Here is a 27,773-nt window from a genome sequence, read left to right on the forward strand (position 1 = left end):
ATTTGAAAAATATAAAATTTTAATAAAGGCTACATCTCTTAATTACAATAATTATTGTACCAAGTAATTTTCTTTAAATGAAACTCTTTATAATGCATAATTTACAGTATAAGTAGAACAAAATGCCATGGCAAAAAGTCATGAGTACAGGACTTGTAATAAAAGGCATAAAATATATTTATACATAAACCCCTTAAACAAACAAGGGAGAGCTGGAACCCTGAATATAGGGCGACACATGGTAGAGTAACACCATGCAGGCACAGGTACTGTACTGAATAAATTTTAACACACTAGAGATAGTGTGATTATTTTTTCCACCATACATTTTCTACAATATATACAGACCTATTATACAAAAGTAGCAATGGGAAACAGAATGCCCAGATTAATTTAACACAAAACCTAAATGTAGAAACGCAAGGTCTTTCTTGGAAAAGGGTTGCTTTGTCCAACCACGCACGCATGCCCACAAGCTTTTCAAAGGGTTGCAAGGGGCTTAGCCTCCCACTCCCATTGGCTCGAATGGGGATCATTTAGGTAAGACAAAAAAAAAAAAAGTCTGAAAAGTCACCCTGTCGTATTTGAATGCAGACTAACGTTGAAGTAGAATTACCAACAAATAAAATAAAGAAGCTAGCTAGTTAATGTGGAATACACATGTGGGTTTTAACCTGGCTTTTGCAATGTGTCCTTTTGGTGTGTGAACATGTAAATGAGAACTGGCAGGCTTCTCTTACAGCTCTCCTCCGCGGTCTGGGATTTTCTACAGTCTGCCTTGCGAAAGATAGGCACTGGACATAACATGGAGCCCCACGCAACAAGAGCAACAAAAATAAAAAAATGTCACCACCCAGGGACAAAAATTGCTCTTACTATATTGTATCTAAGAAACTTAATACTTAAAGACCTTTATTACAAATTAGAGCAGCATAGATTAAAATGCACCGATCTCTAGACGAGTCAATGGCAGGACAATTTTTATATTATTTCTTCACTTGGAGAATGTTGGGCACAGCATAACTCCCCCATCCCACCCCAATCCCCTTCAAGTGGGGGAAATTATTAATGCACTCGGATATCTGAACTCCAAAGTTGTAGATAGGGGAACAAAAAAAAAAAAATAACCCCATCTCCTCCTCCTCTCCTCTCCCCACATCACCTCTTTTCTCCATTGTTAAAGCAGCATATCCATAAACTGGATTTAAGGGAAAACAGACTGTTCAATAAATATCAATAAGGATTACTGGTAAAGTAAGCTATACACAGTTTCTCTTAGTCCATAGATTTCGGATCCCCAGGAAGTCATATATTATGTATGGAAGTCTCTCAAACATGGTCTGCATCTTCAACAGCCAACAGTGGTCATGTTTTTAATAAATAGTTCAGGGTTTTGTTTTTATTTTTTTTTATCATCTCAGAACCCAACTCATGAATAATAAATGCCTTTTTTTTTTCTCTAAGGCCAATTTGGCAAAGTCTTCAGAGGCCTCTCTTTTTCTTCTTCATTGGTTCAAAACTTTCCTTCAATTTTTTGTTGTTGTTGTTGTCGTCATCATTGCTACTGTTGTGTGCCCAAAGACATCTTTAGCTTAGGTTGTGTCAAAGAAACACAGATGACATCAATCAATCCTCTCTACTTTCCCAAGAATCCTTCCTTCATACATGGGCAGAATTGTGTTGTCTTCCCAAATCTCTTCAAAAACTGCACCACAGTCAAATTCGTCACTTGCTTTTTTGAAATAATACCTGAGGGAGAAGGGGCGAGAGGGGAAGGAAACAGTTTAAATAATGAAGTGTTACTTTACAATTCTTTTTAGATAACAGCAGCAAACTTTTCCAACAAAGAGTCTGATTCTCCTCTCACGAGTGTAACAAGATAACCGAGAAAGAAATCAGGTCCAATGCCATTAAAATCCTTCATGACTCACAAGTGATCTGTTCGTCTGTATCTGCCAATATTCCATTTAGAGTGGATGCAACTGCAGCCAACCAAGCAACACTGAAGATGTGTTTGAGGAACAAGAGCAAAGGATTGGCACAGACTGCCTAATAAAATAGGGCACCTCAGGGACGGTGCCTTGAGCAAGTTATACGTGCTGGCAACAAACATTTTCAGCAAGAGAAAATAAAATGCATTGCAATCTCTGGCCAAATCTCGTATTTAAAGAAATAGAATTCTAACAAAAACTAGTTTTTGTTTCAGTTCTTTCATGCATAAATTCTGGAGCACAGCATTGTATTTAGAAGCTTTTATTTAAAAGGGCTTTTGAGAAAGAAGAAAAAAACCCACTTTAGCTCAAAGTCCGTAACGTGCTTTGTCCAAAACAAGACAGTAAAAGCATGCGGCATTTCTCCCTTAGTAAAACAGGGTGCCTGGCATTTAACAGAACAAAACCCAAAACCTAACAAGGTGCACCCACTTTCAGTTACAGATATCACTGTGTTTGTTCTCCGATGCTTCCAACTGGCCACATGCAAAGAGCAATCTTGGTCTAGCTTTGCAATATTTGACAGTGGAAGGTCAAGTAGAAGTGTCCCTGCATTCCTTCTCTTTTGCTCTGGGTCGTTAGATCATGAAGCCAACGCTCACACAGACAAAAAGCGCCCCCACCCCTCGTGTGTCAAACAGTAAGGACCCCTCTATTATCCAGAATTAGACCGTTCAGCTTCTTGATTAAAGGTTCCTTTTATCCCTTTTCTAGCATTCTTCCTTCTAAAGCTGCTTAATTGCATATGCACAAATGAATGGCTTTCATTCAGAAGGTTAGCATTTAAGGAGCCTGCCCGTCTGCTACCACACACCTCCTTCGATCTGCCCTGCTCTCTTGCCCTCTTTAAAAAGCACTTTGTGATCTGATCACAAGCAAAAGAAAATCCTCATCAGATAGATTAGAGCAGGGGAACTTTTTTTTTTTTTTTTTTTAATTTTCAAACAAAGGGTTGAAGGTGTTGGAGAGGGGTCAGAGTCATAACTTCTACAGGGGGAATCCACCAAAATTTCACTTGGATTTTTCACTTGATTGATTAAAAACACGGGCTGGGCTTTAGCAGTTTTAGAATAATGATTTTGCTATAAAAATAATATTTAAAAAAACTAAATACCCAGTAACAATAAGTTGTAAAATAATTTTTAAGGCGAGCTAAATTCTTTAGGGAGGGAGAGAAAAGTGGTGAGTGAAACAGCTACGCTGAGTCAAGATACATTTGTTTATTTTAAAAAGTCATTCCCTGTTGAACTGAGGTACAGCATTGTGTCTTCAATCGTTTGGTAACAAAAATAGTTCTTATTTAAGTTCTTCAAATACAGCTTGAACCTACACTCGCTGAAGTAAATGGCAAAGCTCCACTGACTTTAATAGTGAAGGTCAGAGCTGTAATTCCATGAGCCAATAAGCCCAAAACAAAACCAAAAAGGCAAAAAAATTTGAATGAGTTTTAAGGACTTTCTCCCAGCTTTCCCCTTCCCTGCCACTCTTCCAGAGAACAGCCAGCTTTCCCGGTAACAAACTCTGGCGGTGTTTACAATTTTTGTTTGTTTGTTTGAACACTGCATCTTTATTTAAGAAAACAAGCTATGACCTTTTACATAATTACAACCTTATTTCACAGAGAGAAAGGGGAAGAGAGAGAAGCAAAGCAATATCCTCCCCCACATCATCTTCAAACAAGTCGCTCTGCATTTATTTGCTCACAGAAATGGGCTTTCCATTCAAACATGTTTTATGTGGCGAGCTTTGCTCCCCCCCCCTTTCTCGACATCTGGCACCAATAGAGTCTATCTAGCAAGCCTGGTGTTGCTGTTCTGTTTTGAACTGCTGCCATGTTAAGATTACCCGACACCATCCAGTTGTGTGTGTGTGTGTTTTTTTGTTAATGCCATCAGTATTAAATCAGTGCTTTTTTTTGCCCCCCCCCCCCCCCCTTTTTTTTTTTTTTTTTTTTTTTAAGAAAAAGACAAACAAAACACTGGGTTAATATCCCGCTACATGGTCAGACACGTGACTCTGGCATTGAAAAGGGAGCAGTAACAGAGCTTTTAGGTACCCATGTTGCAAACTGATTCAATCAATAAAGAATTTGGAGAGTCGACCATTTATGCCCGTCTTTGTGCATTAAATGAAAGGCAAAAGCTTCAAAGACATGCTTATTAAGTGTGCCTTAAAAAGAAATCAATGCCAGATGTGACCAAAGCAGTTTAGTTAGTGCTTCCCCCAGCACAGACACACACATACTACTCTGGGTTGTACGGCCCGCTTCCCTGAAGGTCACCTGCAGTTTCACTCAAAGTCCAGCCAAAAGTCAAAGCTTAGATCAAAATGATTCCCTGGAGGTACACACATTTGTGTAATTAGTTTCACCTTGTGTCTGTGCAAGATAAAATACTGGGCATGTACCCAAGTTCCTTTTATAAATTTCTGTATTGTCTTTACCCAGGTGTAAAGGGGAGAGATCTAAGCAAAACATTGTTTCATCCCTGTCAGTCACTTAAAAACATTTTCTAAAGTAATTACAGTTTGACAAGGCACAAATAATTGCACCTGCAGGGGCTTTAAGGCCACAGAAGTTTTAATATCATATTCAAGCACCCTAGCATCACCAGAAAGGATTTCACAGGAAACAGAATGGGATGTTCTGGAGGCACTTCATGACTGCTGGGAGAACAGGGTAATAGGAGAGACACAGCCTTTGCACTGTGTGGTTGCGAGTTCAAATCCAGCAGCTGGTGGCAGTTGGGAAGGGCAGGGAATGTGGGCATCTCAAGCCCTAGTCCCCCGGGGCAAGCATCCGTACAAAATAGAAAGCCGCCAGCTCAGTGAGGCTAGGTGTGCTAGTGAATGCTTGACCAGACTCTAGTCTGTGCAGGTGGCCTTTCAAAGTCAGGGAAGATTCACTGGTGGGGCAACATGGGGAAAGTTGTGCTGACGTTTTGGTGACGTCTGTCTCCAGAGTGCACCCTCAGGCACCCCGGAGGAGTGCAGAATTCAAAACAAATTTCAAACACTTAAACCTGGCTTCTTCCTTCGTCCAGGTGAGGACAGGGTCAGTCCATTACTGACCACATCCATTTGGCTAGAATAGTAAAAATAACTGAGGACAAAGCCACTGCAGCTGGAATGGCAGTTACACGGAGGTGGCAAACCAGCGTCTAAGCCACAGATACCAGACACAGTCTTGGACCTTTATAATTTCTTCTAGCCATATGGAGAGGTAAAATGCTGGGGTGGGGGAGGGGAGCAGGAAGGGAGGGTTATTCTGAAAATCAACCACCAGCACCATTCACTGGAATTCACCTTCCACGCCTTGGTATTTCTAGCTGAAAGGAGTTTAGAAACAGACCAAGAGCATCTGCAGGAACTCAAATAGGTTGAAAAAGAATTCCTGAAAACCTCTCTCACACCCTCAAGCCCAAGCCTGGTCTACACTGCCGGCGGATTTCAGCAGCTGTCGATGGGAGATACGCAAGCTACTCAATGGAGCTTGCGTATCTCCTGTCAACTTACTTCTATTACTTCAGCAATAGCTGTCCATAGCCAACCAGTGCTCTCTGATGCAATTCTTGGGGGACGGACATCAGAGGATCACCACCCAAACTGACAGACCCACGAGACGAGGCCACGTCCAGGCAGCATAGTACCCGAGCCAGAGGCCTCTCTAAGTCACCCTTGGCTTGGTGGAGGGTAGGGAGAAGAGATTTCAGTGAGCTAGTCTGGCCAACCTCCCAAAACAGACGCTGTAAGTTTTTCCTGGTGGGCGGGTTTGCAGAAACATATTTGCTGGTTATTTTGGTTCATAGTCTCAGCAGACGAAAGAAACCACGAGATTCTTACCTATAATTTCCCTTTTTGCTCAGCTGCTCTTTAAAGTGCCCAAGTGTCAGGCTCTGGGCCTTTAACATCCTCCTGTAGGGTATTTCTTCTCCACAGAAAAAATAAGTGACAACCAACTCGCTAGACTGGGAGGCGTGAATCACTGGGAGTTTCTTTGGCTCTTTATGACTGCAACAAAAAACAAAGCATGTTTCTCATTTGGAAACAAACAGACTTCACTGGAATCCAGTGTTTCTACCATAGACAATGGCGGCTAGACTGATGCCGGGCTCAGTTTGAAAGTCCCATAATACCTTGCAATGAAAGCAAATTCACATGCTGCATTTATATAGCACCAAGAAGTGGGCCAGGACCATGCTGGGCTTGGTGCTATGTTAATACGAATAATAAGACGATCTCTAAGCAGCTGAGGCACATCAGTGAACTAAGCCTCAGAGCATACCTGTGCAATAGGGAACGATTTCCATTTTATGGACGGGGGCCAGAGATCACATGGTCTGCTGAGGATTAACCAGGAACCCCCAATGTCTGAGGCTCTAACCATTATACTAAACACATTCCCGCTAAGCCAAACTGACTGTGGTCTTGAAAGATCACAGACAACTTACATGCTTTGCATTCATGCAATCTAAATGGCAGGAAATAATAGTTTAATGTTTTGCTCCATGTATATGTATGTTAGTGGGTGGTGGTGGAATTTTAAAGCCTGTCATTCAAAAATTGCACAAAAAACACAAAGATTTTTTGCCCTGAGTGAACAGGTAGCATTACTGTACCTGTGAACAACCAGGCAAAAATAAACCGGACCTTGTCACTTGAAAGGAGGAACACTTCTTAAAGAATAATAAAAAATTACTACATGACAAAATAGCAACAGTGCAGTGAATGCTAAATCCAGAACTACTTCTGAGGCAATGTATATTGGCATGTCAAAAGGTCACAAAGTGTTAGTCCACAGTAATTTAGTCTTCCTAATTTGTTCTAAGTCTTTGTAGAGTGGCTTCAGAAAAAAAAGCTCCTAGCAAAGACAGCTGGTGGATTTAAGGTCAACCAATTAAAAATGAAAGACTCTAGTCAGGTGGCTTAGTCTGGACTTCAAACATTGCTCATTGCTTAAGATGAAGAGGGTAAAAAAAGAAAACTTTAATTATTTAGGCCATTTTAGACCTCTCTGTAGCAGATTTCTTGTTAAAAGAACCATCCTGTAATTAGACTAATCCAATCTTTGTCCACTTTACAGGAATGTAAGTTAAAAAGAACCAGAGACAAGATTTGAAAATGTTTTGTTCTCTCTTTAAAAAAAAAAGAAAGTATGTTTGAAAGATTAAACTTCAGATATAAAAATGTCTTATATTTTCAAAGTGCCATCCATTTCATGCAAGTATAATTAAAGGCCAGGAAAATGTGTGATGTATAGATGTACTCACTCTTCTGTAGTTAGACTTGCATTGCAAAAAGGGGCATTTCCCCCCTGAATAGCAGATGAGTGGTTTCGATCCTTCTGCTGATTTGAGGTTGAACATCTGAAGTTGGGGGATAAAAAAGAAACAAAAAAACCCTGTTAAAATTAAAATACATCTTAATTGACATCTCCTGTGGGCATTAAGTTCCCTCTTGGCATCAAAACACACAATGGTAAACAAACAAAAGAAGAATAAAGAATGTTGTGGACTAATTTATCCTTCCATATCCAAATGCATGATAACCAGCCTAATTCATCACTTGCTATGTAGCAAAGTCGGGTCTAGAACTAACAAATCATATCCACTGTGATGGTGAAAGGCAGAATGTGGAATTCAAACTATTGAGGACTGGGGGGAAAAAAGTTCATCTTTGAGGCTTAGTTACATTTTGTTGCAATGCCTCCGCTTTCCCACCTCCCGTTTCAAATCCGGGACTCTCCCTGCACTGGAAGACACATCACATAAAATTTCTAGCCCCCCTGGGCATCTACTGTTAACTGGCAAGTGAAGTTAGCAAGCGAACTAGAAATGCCCCTTGGGAGATTGGGGGAGGGGAGGAAACAAGCAGCCTGAAATAAGGCTCCTGCCCTGCGTTCCTGAAGAAGTCAATATTGGCGATTCACACCCATTCCCAGCAGGGGGGGTGTCTGTCTATCATCGAGAGCTAATAAAACGAGGCTTGAAAAGTTAAGGAGACTTTTCGCTCCCCTCCCCCTTCCATTCGCCTTTGTACTCACCTTTGTTTTTGAGGCTTTGACACTTCTGCTAGCCTGCGGCATGCTTCCTCCAGCTGGGCCAGGGTGTTGGGCGGGGTCAGGGGAGGCATGGTGGGATCCTGGACGAAGGGGTGGGCAGGCTGCGCCCCACGCGGGTGACTGTTGTTCCCCCACAGGTGGTGACGGGCTGGGCGCTCACTGGGGATCCCTCTGGCCGACTCCAAATTGTAGCCCTTCTTTGTGCTTTGTGTGCTGGGGGAGGAGGAGAAGGAAGGAACCGGCTTATAAAAGCTGGAAAATATGACTTCAATAGCAGCTCCTATGCTGCTTGCTCCCTCTCCAAAGTCTGTCATAACATGAAAAGGGTTTGCTGCCAAAAACAGGACATTTTTGTGGTTTTTCTGGTTCTGCGGAATGGCTTTTCTATTAAACCGGAGGAGCAAAGAGTCTCATTTGTTTTTAGCGATTGTAAAAATAGACAGCCTATGTAATATATAAATATTTACCGGGAGCGATATTGCTGTAGACAGCTGTATATTTACCTATGAGGCTTGTGCTTATTTTGTCTCTCGCTCTCCAGCATCCACTGCCAGACGTTCTGTGACCGATCCGCCTCGCCCCCAGGTAGCTGGAGCCCAGGCATTACAGGGAGCCCTGCTTCACCGGCCGGCAGGGCTACGCCATCCATTAGCTTGCCGTTCCTCTTCGTCAGTGGGCCAGTTCGGCTGAGGATGACACACAAGGGAACGGGATTCCCCGCCCCCAGCAGGCACAGTTAATATCCTGGGCTCCTGTCACAGCCACCTTTCCCAATAGCCCTGTTTTGAAGGGGCTCGTCCCACATGGTTTTCTAATCAATCCCACCTCCCTCTTATTGAGAACCCCAATTTAAAAGTGATAGCTAGCGCCTACTGAGAAACTCCCGTAACTTACCCAAACTGCTCCAGCGGAGTCAGAGAGAGCTCCGGCCCTTTCGAATGGCTCTTGCATTTCGAATAGCAGTTGTAGTCGCTGCCCCCAGGACAGAGGCACTGGACCCGCTGCGCTGCCTCGGCTTCTATCTGCTCTTTCGTCTTGGGGATGGTGTGGTGGTGGATGTAGTGGTGGTGGACGTGCTTGGTGGTCTGCTTGGTGATAAATCCTTTACTGATTAGGGCGCAGGCAGCTGGCAAGGCCCCGCTTGGCTGGGGCTTGCCCCCGGAGAGGCGGTCTGGGGAGTGGGAGCGAGGGCTGTGCCGTCCCATGCCGGGCGACTGGCAGCCCGGAGTCTTCAGCACGCGGGATAGATGGTCATCCAGGATCGCCTGCGGGTCCTCCTCATAGCTGCCGGAGGGTAGGAGAGTGAGCGGGTGCTGCTGGTGCTGAGTGATTGCCACCTCCCGACTGGCCTGCGTGCTGTCAGGTAGCTCTGAGCCCTCCTTCTCTTCTTCCTTGAAGGTGCAAGGTTAGTCAGAAATAAATAAAAAGCAGGGGGGGCCAGCTGCCCCTGAGCTGGGGCTCTTCCCACTAGGCTAGAGGGAAAGCAGAGCCTGCATTGCTGTCAGCAGACACACAGGCATTGAGGACAGATTATTCAAGCGTGCAACATACTCTTTTCTTTTTAAGCTCGTCTTCCCCTACACTAAGTGCAGACAGGCGAGGCCATTATTGCAGCTCCCTCCCACCCCCCAGGATGATGTCGGGGATCAGCAGGCTCCAAGCACCGCACCGGCATCAGAGGGGTTAATCCTCCTACCTCTTTGATTTGCTGTAGTCGCTCCTCCAAACTATCCATCGTCTCTTGCTCTTGCTTCAGCTTTTCCAACCGGGATATAAGTTCAGCAGCAAAGGTAGCTGGTTCCACAGGGGTCATTTCCTTAGGAAGACGGTGGGTTCTCTACACAGAGCGGGGACAAAAAGGATAAGCCATCTTTAGCAGGCGGCACCAGCTGCAGAAGCTTAGCCGGTGCAGGATTTCTGGCCCCGCTATCCTTGTTGTGTCTCCATGTTTGGATGAAGAGACGACCGCAACGAGGCATAGCCTGCTCTGGATTTTTATGAGCTAGTGCTGCGGCCTCATGGAGTGACATCCTTCCCACTAGCATTTGCCTTCGGCAGGAGCAGTTGGTCGCACTCCGAGGAACCCCGCTTGTTCTCTCTGTAGTACAACCAGCCCATCAGTAGCTACTCTGAAGTAGAAAATCTTCAAAGACTGTTGTCAAACATCAAAAAAAAAAAAAAAACCCTCTGAGGTGGGAGGGAGAGACTTTAACTGAAGGAATAAAGTGAGTATAAACAGAAAGGAGTTGGAAATTAAAAAAAATAAGATGGGGGAGAAAAAGGGAGGAAGAAAAAAAAAAAAAAAAAAAAAAAAAATTCAGACGGTTGCAGATCAGAGAAGTACTGGTAATTTATTTCCTGGCTACACACTGGGCACCTTTGAGGTAGTGTTGTCTCAACAGTGTCCTAGATCTCCCTCCCCCTTTCCCCCCCAATCTCTTTGTACAGAAAATGAAGAAAGCTGCTGCAGGCTAGTAGTGATACACTGCTGAGCTTGGCTGCCTCAAGCAGATCTATCAAGGGAAAAAGGGAACATCTCCAAATCAAGTGCGGAATATAAAAAGGCAAGCGAGAATTTCTGCCAAAAGAAGCAAACATGGGAGAAAAGAGAGGAAAAAACCACCCACCAGAGTTCTTCCTCCTCCTTCCTGTCATCTTCTTCCCCCAAAACACAACCCTCTTCTCCCTCACCCCTAGTTTTGGGGTTGTTGTTTTTTTTTTTTTAAAGCAGAAAGCTGGACTGCCAACTCTTCCACATACTACCCACCAGATGAGGTGGGGCCTCTCTCCCACAACCACTTAGCTCCAGAAATGATGTGAGGGTAGAAAAAGGCCACTCTGCTGGAAATTGTCACTCTTACACAAGCCGGCTCTATTCAGACCCTGATCAAAGCACGGCCTTACAGAGAAAGTCGATTTGCACGCCCTGGGACAAAATAATCTAATTTACAAGCTCATTCTACAGAACTTTCTTTATAGAAGGGGGTGAAGGACACTCCCCCCTCCCTCCCCCCCAAAATAAAATCCCCATACAACCCAAAATACCACCCCCATACCAAAAATGATCTAAAACATCTTGCTGCTTAAGAAAGAAGAGGAATTTTGGAATATTAATCTCAAGACAAGATAAGTTTCTACTTGTCTGTGTAAACAGTTAATTCACGGCAGAAACCAGCAGCATCTTCCTGAAGCCTGCACTGAATTAACAAGTCAATGAGTGAGTTTTCAGGAGCAACATAGCTAGAAGAACTGGATTCCCTCAAAACCAAGGCAGATAAAGTTGTTTTATTACTATTAATAAAAGGCACACACTGGCTACCAATGTTTCTCTTTTGGGAAGCTGGTAAATCCTATTAACAGCCAACTGTGTTTTTGACATCTTGGGGCAGTGCAGGAAAAGCAAAGCATGATCCCCATCAGAGCACAGAAGGTGTGAAAGTGGTACTTGTGCAGGGGAAGAAGGGAAAATAAGAATGCAAACGGTTTCAACTCCTCCACTTATGTGACTTAGACAGGAAGGAGCCAAGCAGCTATGTCCATGCCTATGCAATCAACCATACGGGATGTTCCCAGCTTGAACCGAGGTGGTAAGCTCTAACTCAATGATCCCAAAGAAAGGGCAAAAACCCTGACGCAGAACCCAGCCAGTGACCAATACAACCCTAGGCAAACAAACTTTTCAGGAGTGTTTTCAACTGAAGTTTGGGCTTTCCTTTTACAGAACGAGCCTAAAGAACTCAAGCCAATGGTAATGAGAATGTTAAGCCGGGTGCTGTAAATTTGGGTAGCTCCACGAACTCCTGATGAAGAGCTGACCCATCCAATACCGCCTCTTCTTGAAGCTTTCGGTCTCTGTATTCAGAGACAAGGAGTGCAGCAAACTGACGAGAAAGAAGCGATTTTCCTCCCTGCCCTTTAAACCTGCAGTGATTTCTCCCAGTGTTCTTCCAGTGTTTCAAGGCCTAGCATTAGTAGAGAGCCTTTTCTCCAGCCATTTGTCAGATGACATTGCATGAAACTTACCGGAAAATGAGGTAGAGAAACTTGTCCGTTGGCCTTGACACTACGATGCATTTCCCTCTGGAGCTGCTTCTTGCTCCCAAGTCTATAAGGAGGAACTCCATCTCTGTAAATGGAAAAACAGGTCAGAGTCAACCGGGATATCCTAGGCTTATTTATTTCAACGTATTATGCTGCAAGTCTATGGACCATGGCAAGTACTGCCCAAAACAGAAGCCAGAATTCAGAATTATTAATCTTTTAATCTCTTCATTTTACTATTCCAGGCAAGCCACTTCCAAGTTCTTTCCAATAGTCTGAACAGACTGAGGGCCTGATTTTCAGAAGTCCTGAGCACCGAGGACTCCAAGTGAAGTCAGTAAGTCTATGGATGTTTATTGCCTCTGAAAAAGAAATCAGGCCTGGATGTTCAGTAGCTGAGCAAGAGCTGCCAAGAAAGCTATGGCCCCCCCAGTCATGAAGAATTTGAACGTGGACAGACCCCTGCAGCGTCCTATTGACTTCAACAGAGCTCTGCCTGTACACAGAAGCTTGCTGGACATGGCCTTACAGTAACAGGTTTCACATACTCCTTACACTTGTTCTTTAGGTCACCATAAACTGGAAGCTCTTTGGAGGAGTCTTGCTATGTCTAAAGCACTTCATAGATTGCCAGTACTATGCAAATAAGAAAGAAGAAAAGACTATTGGTCATGAAGAGCTTCCCTCCCCTCCCCTTCCCCCTGCTAGGTGGGATCCAAGAAGTCTCTACTGCCTTCAAGGTAGACATGCACAGCCCAATAAAGTCGCTACAAGGTGCAGTAACAGAACACAGGCCCCTAACGTTCTGGGACGTCATTCTTCTTGGCTACGTCAGCCCACTGGGATAAAGGCATCAAAAAAAGACCAGACCAAGTCAGAAGAGCTAGAAGCAGCAGAAACAATGACTTCTCTCCAGCAATGTCATCTAACCGTGCAAAGATTTACCCACATTAGTATTAATGGACTTTGAGCAGGGATAGTCCAGTGAAAAGCATGAATGGCCATCATGATTATTCTATTCCCAGATTTCCCACAAATTTGGGGAGTAACCATAGTCTTTGTGCTCCAGTCCCTCCATCCCACCCTCCAAATCTATGAGAGATAATACCTCCCTAGCCAACACGGTGCTGTGACACTCCAGTATTAATATTTGTAGAGTGCTCTGAAGTCCTTGGATATATGGCCCTATAGAAGTGTATATTATAAACTTCACTTCACAGCCAGTGGATAAGACTTCACTCCAGAGTGCTATTATGCACTTCTCTCTCTCTTTTCCATCTCTTCTCCCACACAACCATCCTTTTCTCCCCTCTCCCCCCATAACACCTCACCCCTTCCATCTCTCCCTCTGTCTCTCACTCACACACACCCACCCCATTTTAAGATCCATCACATTATGAGAGTGGCACTTCCCATTGTCAGAGCAGTGACGGGACTAAGGCCAAGATTGTCCCAAAAAGTGACCGGTGATTCTTTGTGTGGGCACATGCTTGCTTCCATGTTTGGGTGTCCAGACGGAGATCACTTGAAGGGACCCAGTTTTCAGAAAGTGCCAAGAATAGACCCTGGGGGGAAAGGGGGCATGGTGGAAATCAGGCCCCATTCTAGTTGGATACTCAAAAGTTGAAGCACACAATCCCTAGTCATCGGTTAAAGTCTTGGCCTTCTGCTTTCTAAATTTCCATGACATAGCAACTAATTCACAAGCAATACCGAGTAGCAAAGACTGAAGAAAAAGGCCAAACCAGTTTCTGGCTTGTAAAGTTGGAACATCGAGACAGAACAGAGCATTAGTCAAGGGAAGAGCATGCTGGGGCCATGATTTAACAGGGTTGGACTTGTCAGTCATCATAAGCGAAGTGAATTTATGGTGCTCAGTTCAGTTCCTAATGAAAATCTACCCTCAGTTCCGCCTCCGTTAGGCCTGTGCAGAGGAGCAAAGAGCCCCATAAGAGGGCCCGCTCTGGAGAAAGATCCATAGCATCTGTCTGCACCAAACTGTACCATGACCAGGGTTATCAGTCATTATCACAAGCACTAAACATTCATGCTCCTGGTGAAACAAGGGGCAATAAAAGTATGAGACAATCTACTGAACTCTTTGAAGGCCCTCTCCCTCACAACAACAACATGCGAGCATGGGCTGGGTATCCAAGTATCCCCACAAGGGTAGGATGGTCTGCCTTTGTGTATTTGACAGAAATTCCACCTTAAGTAGCATGACCAGTATCCACCTGCCTGGGCTATGGATGTACATAAATAGGGCCAAGGCCTCTTGTTAAAACAAAAACACAAACACACCTGCAAAACATATCCCGAATGGATGGAAAATGGTGGGGTGGGGTGGAAAATAAGCCTGTCCTGCAACATCCCTGCCTGAAGTCCAAGAATTCAGGGCTCAAATGACAGAGGGGATAGCTGGAGGAGGGAACGGGACCACTGTCTATAGTATTGCTCTGCTCCAAATCTGCAGAAATACACAACAAAAATGGCTGACCCCAGTCCTGCTTATCTTGGCCACTGCATTCTGTGGCAAGGGCTAGAGGGGGCAGCTCCACTGCCAATCCCATCAATGTATGAGGGACCCCTCAAAACACTCGGTGCTCCTGCTTTAGAGACGACAGCCTTTAGAGGCCAGACCTCCAGGTCCAGCCAGGGAGAGATGGGATGGTGTTAGGAAAGCAAGCTGGCATTTACAGAGCTGTAGTGCCTCCCCCAGAGATTTAGCCCCTACCAAACTGGAATGATCGGTCTCACAGTACAAGGCATCTCTAACCTACGAGAGGATGAGCCAGTGTGCCACGAAAGGTGGCTCTAGAACAGAATTTCCACCTCCATTTCGACTTGCCTGGTTTGGGTTGGTTTAACGTTAACCACCTTCATGTCACGTAAGAATTTAGAGTCGGCAGGATTTTCCAAGCCTGGTACAGTTGTTCTTTAAGAGTAGCTCAAGCAGCTGTCAGACAACTGCCAAGCAAGCGTCGGGACACCTCTCCAGCCTGGTCGGGGCTCATTCACAACCTCACTGAGATCGCGGCCTTCCATCCGTGGCCAAGGGGTGGGGCGTGGGCTGCGTAGGTCATGGAGGATTCTAGAGAAGGTGACACCAGCATGGCCGGATCTCTCTTCAATGCAGTTAGACAGAAGTCCAGATCAGCCCCTTGTTCACGTCTATAAACCTGACTCATCAGGAGACTTTTAGAGCTTGTAACAAGGTGCAAGATACAGTTAAAAAAAAAAGGGGGGGGACGACATTTCACCAAGATGGGAAGGTTACTTGGTAGCCTTGGGGGAGAGTCAGGCCTTCAAAAGAGGGAAGAGAGACAATTTTATCGTCAGTTTGAGGTCTGCTTTTTAAATGTAGGCCTTCCTCATAAAACGAGGAACTGAGATGATGCCAGGTTTAAGGGGGAAACACGCCTGGGCAATCACTTATTACAGGCACGACATGCAGCTGGAGCGGGGAGTTTACAGCCAGCTTGGGTGCAATAAGAAAGAGATATTACAGCAAAATCTGAAGCTCAAACGTGTCTAGGCCACAGTGACAACTAGGAAGTGCCTTCAAACGAAAAGCGTTCGGCTTTGCCAGATGCTATCGTGCACAGCACAGGATTACTATCTGGGCCGAAGAGGGGTTGTTTTGTTTTGTTAACAGAGTTCCTTAAATAGGTCATTTCAATATAACCTTCTTCTCCTTCTCCAGCAGTAAACATTCGCACTCACATTTCTTGGCTACTAAAAGCTGTGGGCTGAAGAGCTACAGAGTTTAGGCGCTAAATAGTATAGTTTAATTATAAACATTTCAGCTAACCAGCCTGGTGCTAAGCCAATCTCTTTCTAGGGGAAACACTAGTTTGAAATCTTCTTTCCAGTCAGCTGCCACTTAAACGGAGCCAATTATCTTAGCCTTTTGACTCAGATGGGCCTGACCTAACCTGAATGTAGTTTTACTGCAGCTTTGAAATATCAGGCTCATGCGCATATGCATTCACTCCCCATCTTCATTTGGCAAGGGCTCTGAAACAAGCCTCTGATCTTGCCAACATCAAAAGCCTGGTTTGTAAGATAAGGTAATATTTGAAGTTCGCTCAGCAGCATTCCCCTGTGTCCAGAGTAAATCCATAAATAAGATATAAGCAAATAAAAAAAAAAATCCCTTTTCCTCTTCCCCTCCCCCCAATCACAAAATGGAAATTTGCATGATGCTTTATGGCTATTACAAAATAAATAGGTACAAAAATAAACTGTATCCCTGACATTTGTAAAACAAAACCAAAAACACAGAGTGTGAATTACTTGGCAGTTTGACCTCTAGTTGCAATTCAAATAGAAGATTTTTTTTTTTTTTAAATTCATAAAAAACTCACTTTACTGGTATGGCGGATGTGTGCTTTATGGGACAAATTCTGCTCTTCATTTCACATCAGTATAAATTGGGAGTCTCTCTACTAGGAACTGATTTGCATGAACACTGATGGAACAGTAAAACTGAGCCTTGTGTTAAAGAGGAAGAGCTACACGCTTGCAGCTAGAGAAACACCATGACACGGTTTGAGACAATGGTGGGAATCCACTGAGCAGAACTTTTCAGAAAGGTTTCAGCATCTCTAGCAAAGTCCATTTACTGTACAATCCATAGCAGAGGAAAAAAAATGTACTGCCAGACATTTTATGCATGTTACATTACAATATTGGCCATAGCTGCTGACGTTTCTGTACAGGGAGTTTTACTTACACCAGCCTTAGCTATGGTAATTTTGTAGGTTTAGCTATTCTACCTCTTCTCCCTCCCCCTCAAAGAGAAAAATAAAAACACCCCCACACACCACTCCACTTCCAGTAGCCAGGCCAATCCCACCCCAATAGATTAAGTGGGGCTAGAAGGAGCCCAACACTTTCAAACGTTCGGGGACTGGCTCAGTTTGTAGCAGGAACTATTTCTTTTCTAAGTTTGTCTCTCAACACCGGGTGAACCTTCTGCATTCTATTGAAATCCACACATGCGCCCTCCTCTCTCATTCCCCCCCTCCCCAAACTTGAAGCTCCCAGCAGTTTAATCAGCCAAGCTTCCCCAAGCTCTTCACAGTCTGCACTGGCTATTGTTATGGCAGGAAAAAACAGCCAGGCTCCTTTCATGCACTGCTTTATGGGGAGCGCCTATTCACTTGTTCAAGTAAATTTCAAAGCGGCCTGCTACCCTCTTATCCCCTCTAAGCTCCCCTAGACTAACAATAGGCTGAAAGCGATTCAGTTAAGCCTTTCATCCACCATGCACTTTATTTCTCACTCAGTGCTCTCATCTGTATAAGGCCTACAATTGGCATTGCTGTGAAGAGAGGGTATAATCCTAGCCCTGTGAATCCCAAGTGACCCTACATCGGTCCAGAAATGACTAACCCAATGAATGCTCTGTTGACACATGATCACATACAACTAGAGCCAGTCAGAAGAAATAAAGAAGTCACCCTATGATTCAGCTCTTTTATTTAATGCCAATATTGTTCAATAAGAGAATCCGGTGGGACAACAAGCTATTTTTTCCATAATATCAGTTCAAAACACACATGTGCATTTAAAAACCAACATTTGTTTGCGCATCTCGAATTTTTGTTGTAAAAAGCCTCTCTGTTTTCCATTAAAGTGTATATACATCATCATGCAGTAGATTGTTGACTTTAAAAAGCCAGCAAACAGATCTTTGTCACACGTGTATGGTCTATATTTCTTTCCAGAGACACTGAAGAAGTTGCATTTATGAGATTAAGGCCTTGAATACACTATTTTATTTAATAAACAAACACCTTTTCCAGAGGACTTATTCCATTTCGGAGGTGTGACCTGCACTTAAATATACTGCCTTTCATCAAAGGATCTCAATGTGCTCTATGGATATTAATGAATTTAAGTCTCACTGCAACCCCATGAGGAAGGAAAAGTATCATTATCCCCATTTTAGAGGTTAAGTAACTTGTCCAAGGTTACACAGCAAATTGTGGCAGAGCCCAGATCTCATGATTCCCAAGCTTGGTCTTTAACCACAGGACCATCCTTCCTCTCCTCCACAGACTCTTAAGACTCTTCACACTTTAATCCATAAAGCTCCATTCAAACAAATCTCTGAAAGATTGTTCTGTGCTGCTATCATCTGGTCAGGTCAATAACCCTGTTAGTGTTGATTCTGATGTTACTGATAAACCCTATCTATAGAAAGCAATTCCTGTAGAAAGTTGTTTTATTTTTTTAAAATGACAATCAAACAAAAGGTGTGATGAGATATAAATACCCTCCATGTGTTAGCAGCAATGTTTCTATTCTGTTCTTTCAGCATATGGGAGAACACCCACTTGCTCAGTTGAAGATTAAAATGAGCATTGTTGCAAAGTGGGGGGAAAAAAAGAAGAAAAGACCCTGCCCGCTGTTACTGCAGCTAATATCTGTGACAAGTGGGTAGATAGCAGATCTATCAGCAGTACTTTCTGGATGGCTTAAGATGCCTCCCAGTCTGGCTTGGGATTTCAGTTTCAGCAGGCCTCTAGTCCAATGGAAAGTGGAAGCAGCATTAGAGTGAGTGAACAGTCATTGTGTTACATCAACACAGTTCGTTTTCAAGAGGTAAATTCCAAAGGACTTGGCTAAAGTGGAATACTTACACGCTGCTGTCCGTCATTGACATGGAATCATCAGTCAGGGCATCACTAGAGATTTCGCTATCATTTGCGCTAGTTGCTGGGGCAAAAACATAGCCAGAATTCACATGGTATGGGTTAATAGGATCGTTCCTCTTGAATGACCTAGGGACAATCAAAACAGGAGTCTAGTTATTCTTACATCTGAAAAAAGCACAGAAGTTAAATTTCACACTCATGGGAAGTGTGCATATCAGACACAAATGAACTTCTTTAAAAACTATCCATCCACTGCTTCAGGTCCAATAGCCGCACAGAACGCTTGTGTTCTCAAGATGTTTATCTTGACAGCGAATATGGGAGTAAAGACGCACCCAGTGCTCCACAGTCACCAACTTTTCTCTGTCTAAACACTGACATCAAGCTGGTGGCTGAGCACTCTGGATAAAGATTTTCAAATGCACCAGAGGGATTTGGTACTCTAAGGATATGTCTACACTGCAACAACAACAAAAAAAAACCCTGATTCTCAGAGCCCAGGATAACTGGGGCTCTGGCAGCAGGGCTAAAAATAGCAGTGTTGACATATAGGCTTGGGCTGACTCCGAGACCCATCCCCCTCATGGGGTTTCAGGACCTGGGCTCCCAGGCCCAGGGTCTACACTACAATTTTTAGCCCCAAAGCCCAAGACCCACAAGCTCGAATCAGCTGACCCAGGCCAGCCTCAGCCATGCAGCAGGTCTTTTATTGCAATGTAGTCATACCCAACGTTCTGTTTTCAAAAGTGATGTGAGGCCTGATTTTTAAAGGTATTTAGGTGCCTAAAGATTCAGATAGGCACCTATGGGTATTTTCAAAAAAAGTGTGCTTCTGAAAATCTCAGAAGCATCTGAATACCTTTACAAATCTAGCCCTTAGTGCACTGAAAGTCATTAGGACTTACTACTAAATGCCTGAGTCTCTTCTGAAAATAGGATGTAGGTGCTTTTGAAAATGTTACCACCCCTCCTTTCAGGCAACATAGATAACCGACTGCAACCACTGACACCAGATCGACTTTAGAATTACACATAAATAATAAGCACTTGCAACAAGCCAGCTTAACAATATGATCTCAAACGGCTTTTTACAAAGGTGAGTGCCCTTGTGCCCCCTTTACAAAGAGGGAAACTAAAAAGCCAGTTTTCAAGAGCACTCGAACGTTTGATGCCACACTTTTCCTAGGGCTATGTTTTAAAGGAGTTCCCAGCGCTCAGCGCCAATTAAGATCAGTTAAGAGCTTTGGGAAGGGAAGGATGGGAAAAAAAAGGTGTCTCAAGTTGCGTACCCAAGAATGGAGAAATTGAGAAGTAGTGGACAAGTTTGGCCTCACCTGTCTGAGGACACAGCATTTGCAGAGTCAGGTAGAGAACCCAGGTGCCCTAACCCCCTAGCCACAGGACAGGGTTTAGATCAAAGTGATTCCAAGTTTTGAGCGTTTGGATTCATTTACAAATCTTCCTGTCTGGTTCTGAAGTGTGTTTTCCGATGTATATTTGTTTATCTATAAATTCAGGGCTTGGCTGTTAAACTTTTGAGTTTGTGTATCAAAGTTATGGGATAAGCTCTGCTGATTTTACTAAATAGGGTCACTTACACAGCACTGGGGCCACAGCAACAGGACAGCATGCTGGGCAGGCTTTCAAATGGTCTTTCAAACTCCCCACCCCCACCCCACCACTTCTGGGATTGGATGAGACCAGCTTGATTTAAGTGAGCAGCACAGCTGCCTTAATGGAAAGCAGCACTTCCCCTCCTGCCAGTATCTCTAGTCCCTTTGTTTCATTTGCCCCAGTTACCCACTTTCGACCTCTTCAGTGGTCTTAACTCAGTTCTCTCACCAACAACAAGTTTCCCCTACTCCCCTGCTGCGTTGCATTCCTCTGTTTCACTAGCAAGGGGAAAACATGAGCCTTTGCAAAGGCTTAAGCAGAGGGGAGGGGGAAGAGGAGAGAAGATGGGCCTCTTTGGAATGAGAGCTGTGCTGCAAACAGCATGACTGAAGTTCTAGGCCTCAGTTTCAGGCCTGAGCTTCGCAGGAGGCCCTGTTGCAGAGGCAGGTATTTAAGCACAGCTGGGATTACATTCTTTCCCAACGCATGCGAAGTCACTTCAAGGGGTAGATCAAAACTTTTTTTTTTTTTTTTTTTTAAACATGAAAAAAAATAGAAGATAGTAGGAATGCCACAGGAAAGAAGTCAAGTCTAAAAGATAAATTCATTCCACATGCTGATGAAAGCCAAGTTACCCTGCCACAAAAAGAAAATTAAAAAAAAAGTGTCCTTTTAAAATAATACAGCACGTCATCTTGTAAGGTTCCAGTGACATTCTTTAGGCCACTGGGTTTTTGGTAGCTCACAGAAAGGCTGAGCCTCTACTTTTTATCACTCTACTTGAAACTGTTTCATGTTTTGCTTCTACAAAACCCAGACCCATTCAGCTTATTATTGTAAAGTATTTGGTTTCAAGATGCTCACCATATGTACTGAAACAACCCTGCTTTTAAGTGAGTCTTAAGTACCTTCCTTTTATTTCATGTTCAGAGTTGCTATTTAATCATGCTAATACAGTAGCAATTAATCATTTGATAGTTTATGCTGCAGCCCTATTAAAAAATCAGTAGTGCTATCTAATCACTTTATAGAAAGATGGCTCAGTGTGTGTGTGTAAAATATCCTCTTTATCTCTCAAGAATTCAGCTTTTAATCTACCATATATGAACAAAGTTTAGCACATTGATGAGTACTCCTAAACTGACCCCTCTTCCACCCCCCACTCCCCTGGAGCCCCTGTGCAAGTTATAATTAAGAATTTCACCTTTCAGAACTTGGTTAACAAACACACACAGTCTTTAATTTTATAAATAAAAAAAGGCAGAAAACATTTCAGACTAGCCCCATACAGAAATTCCCACATACTTTAAGAAAACTGATTAGGGATTAAGTTTTTTAAAACCTGACCACACTACAGTAATTGCACCCACATGCATCAAGTTGCCTTCAAGGATTTTAAATTCCTATGGGAAGTGGAGGTCTCTGATGCAGATTCTGCGCGCACACAAAAATCTTTAAACTCAATATGCAAAGTGTTTTCAGCTGTCAGGTAGCAGTTGCTCTGGCGCTTCAAGGAGAATGTCTGATGTTTCTCAGACTATTCTTATCTCTTATCTTGATGTGATGACACACAGCATGTAGCTCTCTATACATTATGTTAGGCAATAGCTAAAAAAAAAAATCACTGAGGGATTACAATGCAACTAGAATCTAAGGGGTTCTTTTCAGGATCCCCTGCTATCACAATGCAATTGAGGAGCATTTTTGGTGAGCGGGTGTGCACGCACAGACGCGTGAGCGCGCGCGCACACGCACACAGAGTCAGCCTATGACTCTGAAATAAAAAGTATGGAAGTTTAAAACACAGACTTACACCCTGATAAAGAAATTCGCAAGCAGCATTTTTTCAAGGCAAGGCTAAATCTTACTAAATATTTTACTGAGTCACAAACATCACAGGACAATCAGGGGTAAAAAACAAAACAAAAAACCCTTAATATATATATATATATATATATTTTAGCAGAACTATGTTAATCACAGCTTCCATGCTCTAATTGTGGAACACTGCTTCAAGCATAGCTTTACAATGGCATCATTTACTTTGATAATTGAAGCCAAACTTGGTTCCAATAACTTCACACAAAATGAGCTCCATCAGTGAGTTCTTTCAAAGGACAGGAAGCACTTTGAGCCAGCAGAGGGCCATCTGCTAGCCCCAACTTATTTAAAGCAAGGCCAGTCTCACTGATGTTAGAACAGAGAACTTAATGGGAGGCAGATGAGTCCACCTTGGATTGAATAAAAATCTATTATAAAGGCAGCACTCTAAAGGAAAAGTTACAGTGCCATGTACATAAATAATATGCATGATATATTCAGAACCAAATGTAAATAATGATCAGATTCCATCTTACTTTCCTGGGTCCAACATAAGCTCAACAGTTGTCTCACAAAAACCACTAGACACACATCTAATACCTTTAAAAAGTAGTTCTTCAGGGGAGGGGGAAATCTGAAACAAGCTCAAAGTATTTATTATACATCAAGAGCCACTTATATAACCAATACTTAATACACACCAAATTCCATTTTTTTTTTTCAGACTCTAATCCTATATTTGTCTTATTATTTGTACCTATATTGAAATTTGTTAGGAGATAGTGGCAGATGATGGCAGTCAATAAGTATGTGCAGTGCTTTGAAAATGTAAAGTGCTATGTAAACACTGAATCGTATATGGCACACAAACCAGGATGGAGGTGTGGTTTGGCCACTAGCCAGTGAAGACTCTTCTGTATCAAGCTCCAGTTCCAATCCTAAATGCAGTGAACAGTGATGAGACAACTCACCCATGCACCTGTCAGCTACCAGCGTGTACGTACACACACACACACACACACACACACACACACACACACACACACACAGAGAGAGAGAGAGAGAGAGAGCTTTGAACAAGGATAACCTAGAGGGGGAGGGAAACTTAGATTTCCTGATCTTTGGATTGGGAAGAATCTCAGCTTGACCTCCCTCTCTGCATTCTCCATGGAGTCAAGAGATCTTGTTTCAAAAGCTATTAGAAATGCAAGAGAAGGTGATCAAAGCAGATAGCACCACCTCACCTCCTGGGGGCAGATTTGACATCTAAGTAGCAAAAAATATGCTCCACTTGAAAGCTGCAATTCTCAAGGCACAATGGCCATCAGTACTCCTGGCCAGGAAAGCAACACTAGTTCATGGTCAGGAAAAAGTTCTACTGGGCTGGAAGCAACAGGTATAACGTTAAATCCATTCCCAACTGGGCACTCAATCCCAGTGGAGACCAAATGTTAACATAACATCACAAACGAGCGCAAGCAGCACTATTAAGTACTAGAGAACAGTACATGTTGAGCCACTCGTGCAAAGGGGGGAGGGCACAGCACTTTTAAGTCCCCACAAATATACCAGTTAGGGCCTCTGACCGGCAAACTCCCCTGAATGGAAGAGCACTACAGCCCGCTCCCTCTTAAGCTGGTCTGGTCCCAAGAAGAGACAAGGTGGCAAATACTGCTCTTAGCTAAACAGATGTCAGATTGAAAGTAACTCCACAGATGTCAGAGGAGTCACTTCAAATTTACACTGGTTTAAGAGCAGAATTAAGCCCACTTTGTTCATCACAGCTGCAGCCTCTCTGAAGGGCAGGAAAGGAAGAGAGAGATGCACTACAACTTCCCTCCTCTAAGAGGCAGAATACAATTGAAAGAGAAGCCTGAAGCCCTTTGATGTCCATGAATCACAAAAACTGCTCTCAAAATTCCTGTAAACCAGATGTCAAACACTTACCACACTGAAAAACAAACTCCTTGCATCTGTGCTAGCAGATAGAGCATACAACTGAAAGCAGATCAGTCTGCCCCAGAACTTTATTCAACAATTCACATTCATGGAAAGGGGGGGGAGAGGGTACAAGGGTACAAGGGGCTGGCGAGAGAAAATAAGTTTTCAGAAGACTTATTTTGCTCATTGTTTGGAAAACGATCACGGTCATTTTGTAAAGGACTACTTGCCCCTTCACCCCACCTTTTCAACAAAGCATACAGCAAAACAAAGGGCTCAGCATCACAGAAATCTTTCTGCCTAAGTGCATAATGAAGATTTTGCCTCTGGTATCGCATAACAGATACTACACACTCTGAACCTGGCATTAAGACATAGATCCACCTTTCATAAGTTTGCACACTGCCAATAAGAGAATACCAGACCTACTACAATCCTATACCCGGAAAGACTACAGTAGCCCTAAATACCTAATGCTAAGATCCTCTGCTCCTATTCTCCTGTACACACTGACTCAAAGCCAGCTGGAATGGCTTTGATATGATACCAGTAATGAACGTGATGAGCGTGATTTTACATTACAAATACAAATTTGACTATGTAGTAAGTGCATACATTTCCTGCTCCATCCCAACACAATTGCTTCCCATGTAACCCAAACACAGTAAGCACTGGTTAGTGGTGAAGTTGGTGAACTAACGTTTCATGATTCATGTGCCTATATGGATGCTCTTTACCGTTACATGCAATATGCTTGAAAGTTGCTGCAATAAAGTAATGCATGTCTAAAGGACACAGTTGATATGAAGTTTTTGGTGTACAAGAGAACTGGAAGAGCCAATACGTTTTTAACAGCACAATTTCATGTTTTCTTCTGTACAGAGAAGAGCAATGAAAAACCAAAATAAATACCTGAATATTTAAGGTTGAGATAAGCATCTGTGTTGAATCTACCAATGGCATGCTTAACTATTAGGACTTCTGGACCATTTATTAAACTTTCTTTTTTTTTCTTTTTTTTTGGGGGGAAGAGGGGGGGCTTATGTTGCTAGCTTTCTGTTTTAAAATTATCTAAGACTGAATGCCCACTTCTCAAGCCTTTTAAAGAATAATCGTCTCAAAGTCCTGAAAATTAAAAAAACATAAGTAGATTTCTTCCACAGAGTTTTCTTACCTGTATCCATTCTCAGCCGTCTCTGTAGCTCTGACATTTGCTGTAACCCTCAAAGTCTTGCTGGATAGCCCAACTACAGAAGGCAAAATTTTGTTTTTAAAGTCTGCGCAGCTCCATTCTTCTTCTTCATTCAAGGTTGGGAGATAGCCACAGACAACTTTTAAGCTTCCCAGTCCATTGCTGTTAATGTAAGCAGGATTCTCTCCCCCACTCCTTACATATTCGAGGTATATATCAGAAGTTAAGAACATCTGGTAAGCATTTTCCTCCATCACAGTCTGAATTTCAGTCTGTGCCTGATCAAACATTATAGAATCTATCTGCTGCTTCTTGATACTATCCCTTATATAGGTCTTGGTGGCAGGTTTGAGCCGCTTAGAAACAATGCTGTTGTTCTCAATGTACCTTTTGTATATAGCTTTGGCTACTCTTAAAGTTTTGGTATCCTTAAGGTCCATCTGCCTGAAGCCATTGCAGGCAAACCAGAAGTCTAAGGTATCCACACATTTCTCTCTTTCCAGGAAGGTCCGAAAAAGATAGGCACCATCTTGATCCCCCAACAAGGAATGCAAGGATTTGGTCCATCTTGCCAGAGGGGAGTCTGGAGAAGCACTGCCTTCCGGCTCTCCAAGACCATCCTCATTCCTCCTTGGGGTGGAAGAAACTGACATGGCCTTGAAACTTTGGCTTTTCATGACAAAGGAGCATGCAGGCTGTTGGCATGATGTCTCTCCTTCTTCCCCTGGCACAGGAGGGCGGGGGGCGTCTTCCCTGAAGCTGCTGCTGGGGTCTGGAAGGTGAGTCAGCAGCACAGCACTGCTCATGGCTCCTCAAAGTCTTCTGGTAGGGTTCCCCCCACACACACACACACAAGCTCCTCAGTAATCTGCCTCTGTGTGTGTGTGTGTGTGTATGTGCGCCTGTGTGTGTGTGCGCCCGCCTCTCCCTCAAGTCAGCAGGGGATCCTCTGAGCCTCCTCTCTGGAAAAAAAAAAAAAGAAAAGAAAAGAAAAGAGTATTGATCTAATCAAAACCAGATCCACCCAACATCAAAGACAAAAAGTAAACAGGCTTTTCAACTCTTCACATGGGGGGGGGGGGGGAGGAAAGCAAGGCAGCTATCTACAGTGTTCATCAAAAGTATCAGATATGCTTTTCTGAACTCCTAGCGCACTTTTAACTGGGGGGGGGGGAGAAGAGATGTGGAAAGCAAAAGATTTAACCCTATCGTGATTGCACTGCATATCTAAACACCACACACAAAACCCGTCTCAAGTGAAGACATCCCCCTCCTTTAAAAAAAAAAAAGGTGTGGGGGGTAACCTTCTCCCCTCTTAACTTTAGCACCAGACACACACACTTGGCTCGGTTCTGCTGTTTGCAAAGCAGTTTTGCGCACGCACACACATACACAAAAATCCCCCCCCCAGTTTTGCCTCTATGTGTAGATAACTCAAGGCAGGGAACAAGCCGTGCCTTTCTCGGCATCTGGTTTCCATTTTACCCCCCTCTCCTCTCCTTAAAAATTTAGATTATGATCACCAGGAGCCCTCCGAGCACAATGCTGGATGCTGTTCTGGAACGGGCCGTTCCGAAAGACCCCCCCCCTTTTTTGGGGGGGGGGGGAAGATCACTACAATTTTTTATTTTAAAACAACTTCTGAAATGAATCAGAACCGCACTACAACCTTGGAAACCAACCTCCCATGGATCTGCACATGCACTTGTTAAAAGTTTGAAAGAGCAGGGGGGGAAACACCCCCCCAAACCCACTTGCCTCCAACGATTGACTCACCAGCGACCTTTTTTTTTTTTTAAATGAGACAAGTTTCCATCCTTAGACGGCAAACGTGAAATTAACTAAATCTTGCTACAGGTTTTTCTCTCTCTCTCTCTCGGTTTGAAAGCTCAATACAAAGTAAACGCGCACTCCGGCTGCAGACTGGTTTGGAAAAGCGTCTCTACAGGTTTAATAAAATCTGCTTCCATCCAATAAAAAGCGGCTTTAATAAGCATGGGAAAGGCCCTCAAACTAATCAGCAAGCGTGAAGTGAGTGCACTCAGCTCCTCGCCTTTCCTCTGCCGCACAAGCCGGAGCAGAAATTCACACACACACACACACACACACAGCGAGAAGCAGTTCAATATGTCCCCCTCTGCCCATCAGGCAGACCTGCAATTCCGAGTCCTGCTCGCAGAAAGGGAGAGAGAGAGAAAGTGCCTCCCCCTTGTCTCTAATGTACCTGAATGCTGCAGGCATCCCGGGCTCTCATCTTCTCCGAGCACAGCCCCCCTGCTCCCCACCTTGGAGCAAGAAACATACACCCAGCCACCCGCCTGCAAACAAGAAATACCAAAAACAAAAACAAAAAAAGAGAAAGAGAGAGAGAGAGAGAGAGCGAGCCCCTCCAAAATCAAAACTAAAGAGGGGAAGAAACAATCCAGGAGGCGCCAAGCCCTCAGAGGACA

General features: G+C 43.6%; 1 protein-coding gene across 1 annotated transcript; it reads right to left on the reverse strand.

The window, feature by feature from the left end:
• Nucleotides 1–31: 31 nt before the first annotated feature.
• On the reverse strand, nt 32–27,773 carry AXIN2 (axin 2). Its single transcript, XM_067547321.1, has 11 exons — nt 27,548–27,773; nt 25,306–26,285; nt 18,741–18,881; nt 12,073–12,175; nt 9,746–9,886; nt 8,944–9,440; nt 8,553–8,735; nt 8,032–8,262; nt 7,259–7,354; nt 5,832–5,999; nt 32–1,749 (listed from the first exon to the last, which is right to left on the reverse strand). The coding sequence occupies exons 2-11, from the start codon at nt 26,127–26,129 to the stop codon at nt 1,623–1,625; spliced, it is 2,511 nt and encodes an 836-aa protein (XP_067403422.1). The 5' UTR covers nt 26,130–26,285; nt 27,548–27,773; the 3' UTR covers nt 32–1,622.

Source organism: Emydura macquarii, unplaced genomic scaffold (genome assembly GCF_026122565.2).
Source record: "Emydura macquarii macquarii isolate MOO-44397 ecotype Brisbane River unplaced genomic scaffold, CSIRO-AGI_Emac_v2 contig_1230, whole genome shotgun sequence".
Taxonomy (NCBI): domain Eukaryota; kingdom Metazoa; phylum Chordata; order Testudines; family Chelidae; genus Emydura; species Emydura macquarii.

Coding starts and splice junctions, on each gene's coding strand:
- AXIN2 (XM_067547321.1), bottom strand. CDS start 26,129: ATGAGCAGTGCTGTGCTGCTGACTCACCTTCCAGACCCCAGCAGCAGC. Junction 9,887..12,072: donor TTTCTCTACCTCATTTTCCG/GTAAGTTTCATG, acceptor CGCTCTGTGTAG/AGAACCCACCGTCTTCCTAA. Junction 6,000..7,258: donor GCAAGTCTAACTACAGAAGA/GTGAGTACATCT, acceptor TTTTTGTTGCAG/TCATAAAGAGCCAAAGAAAC.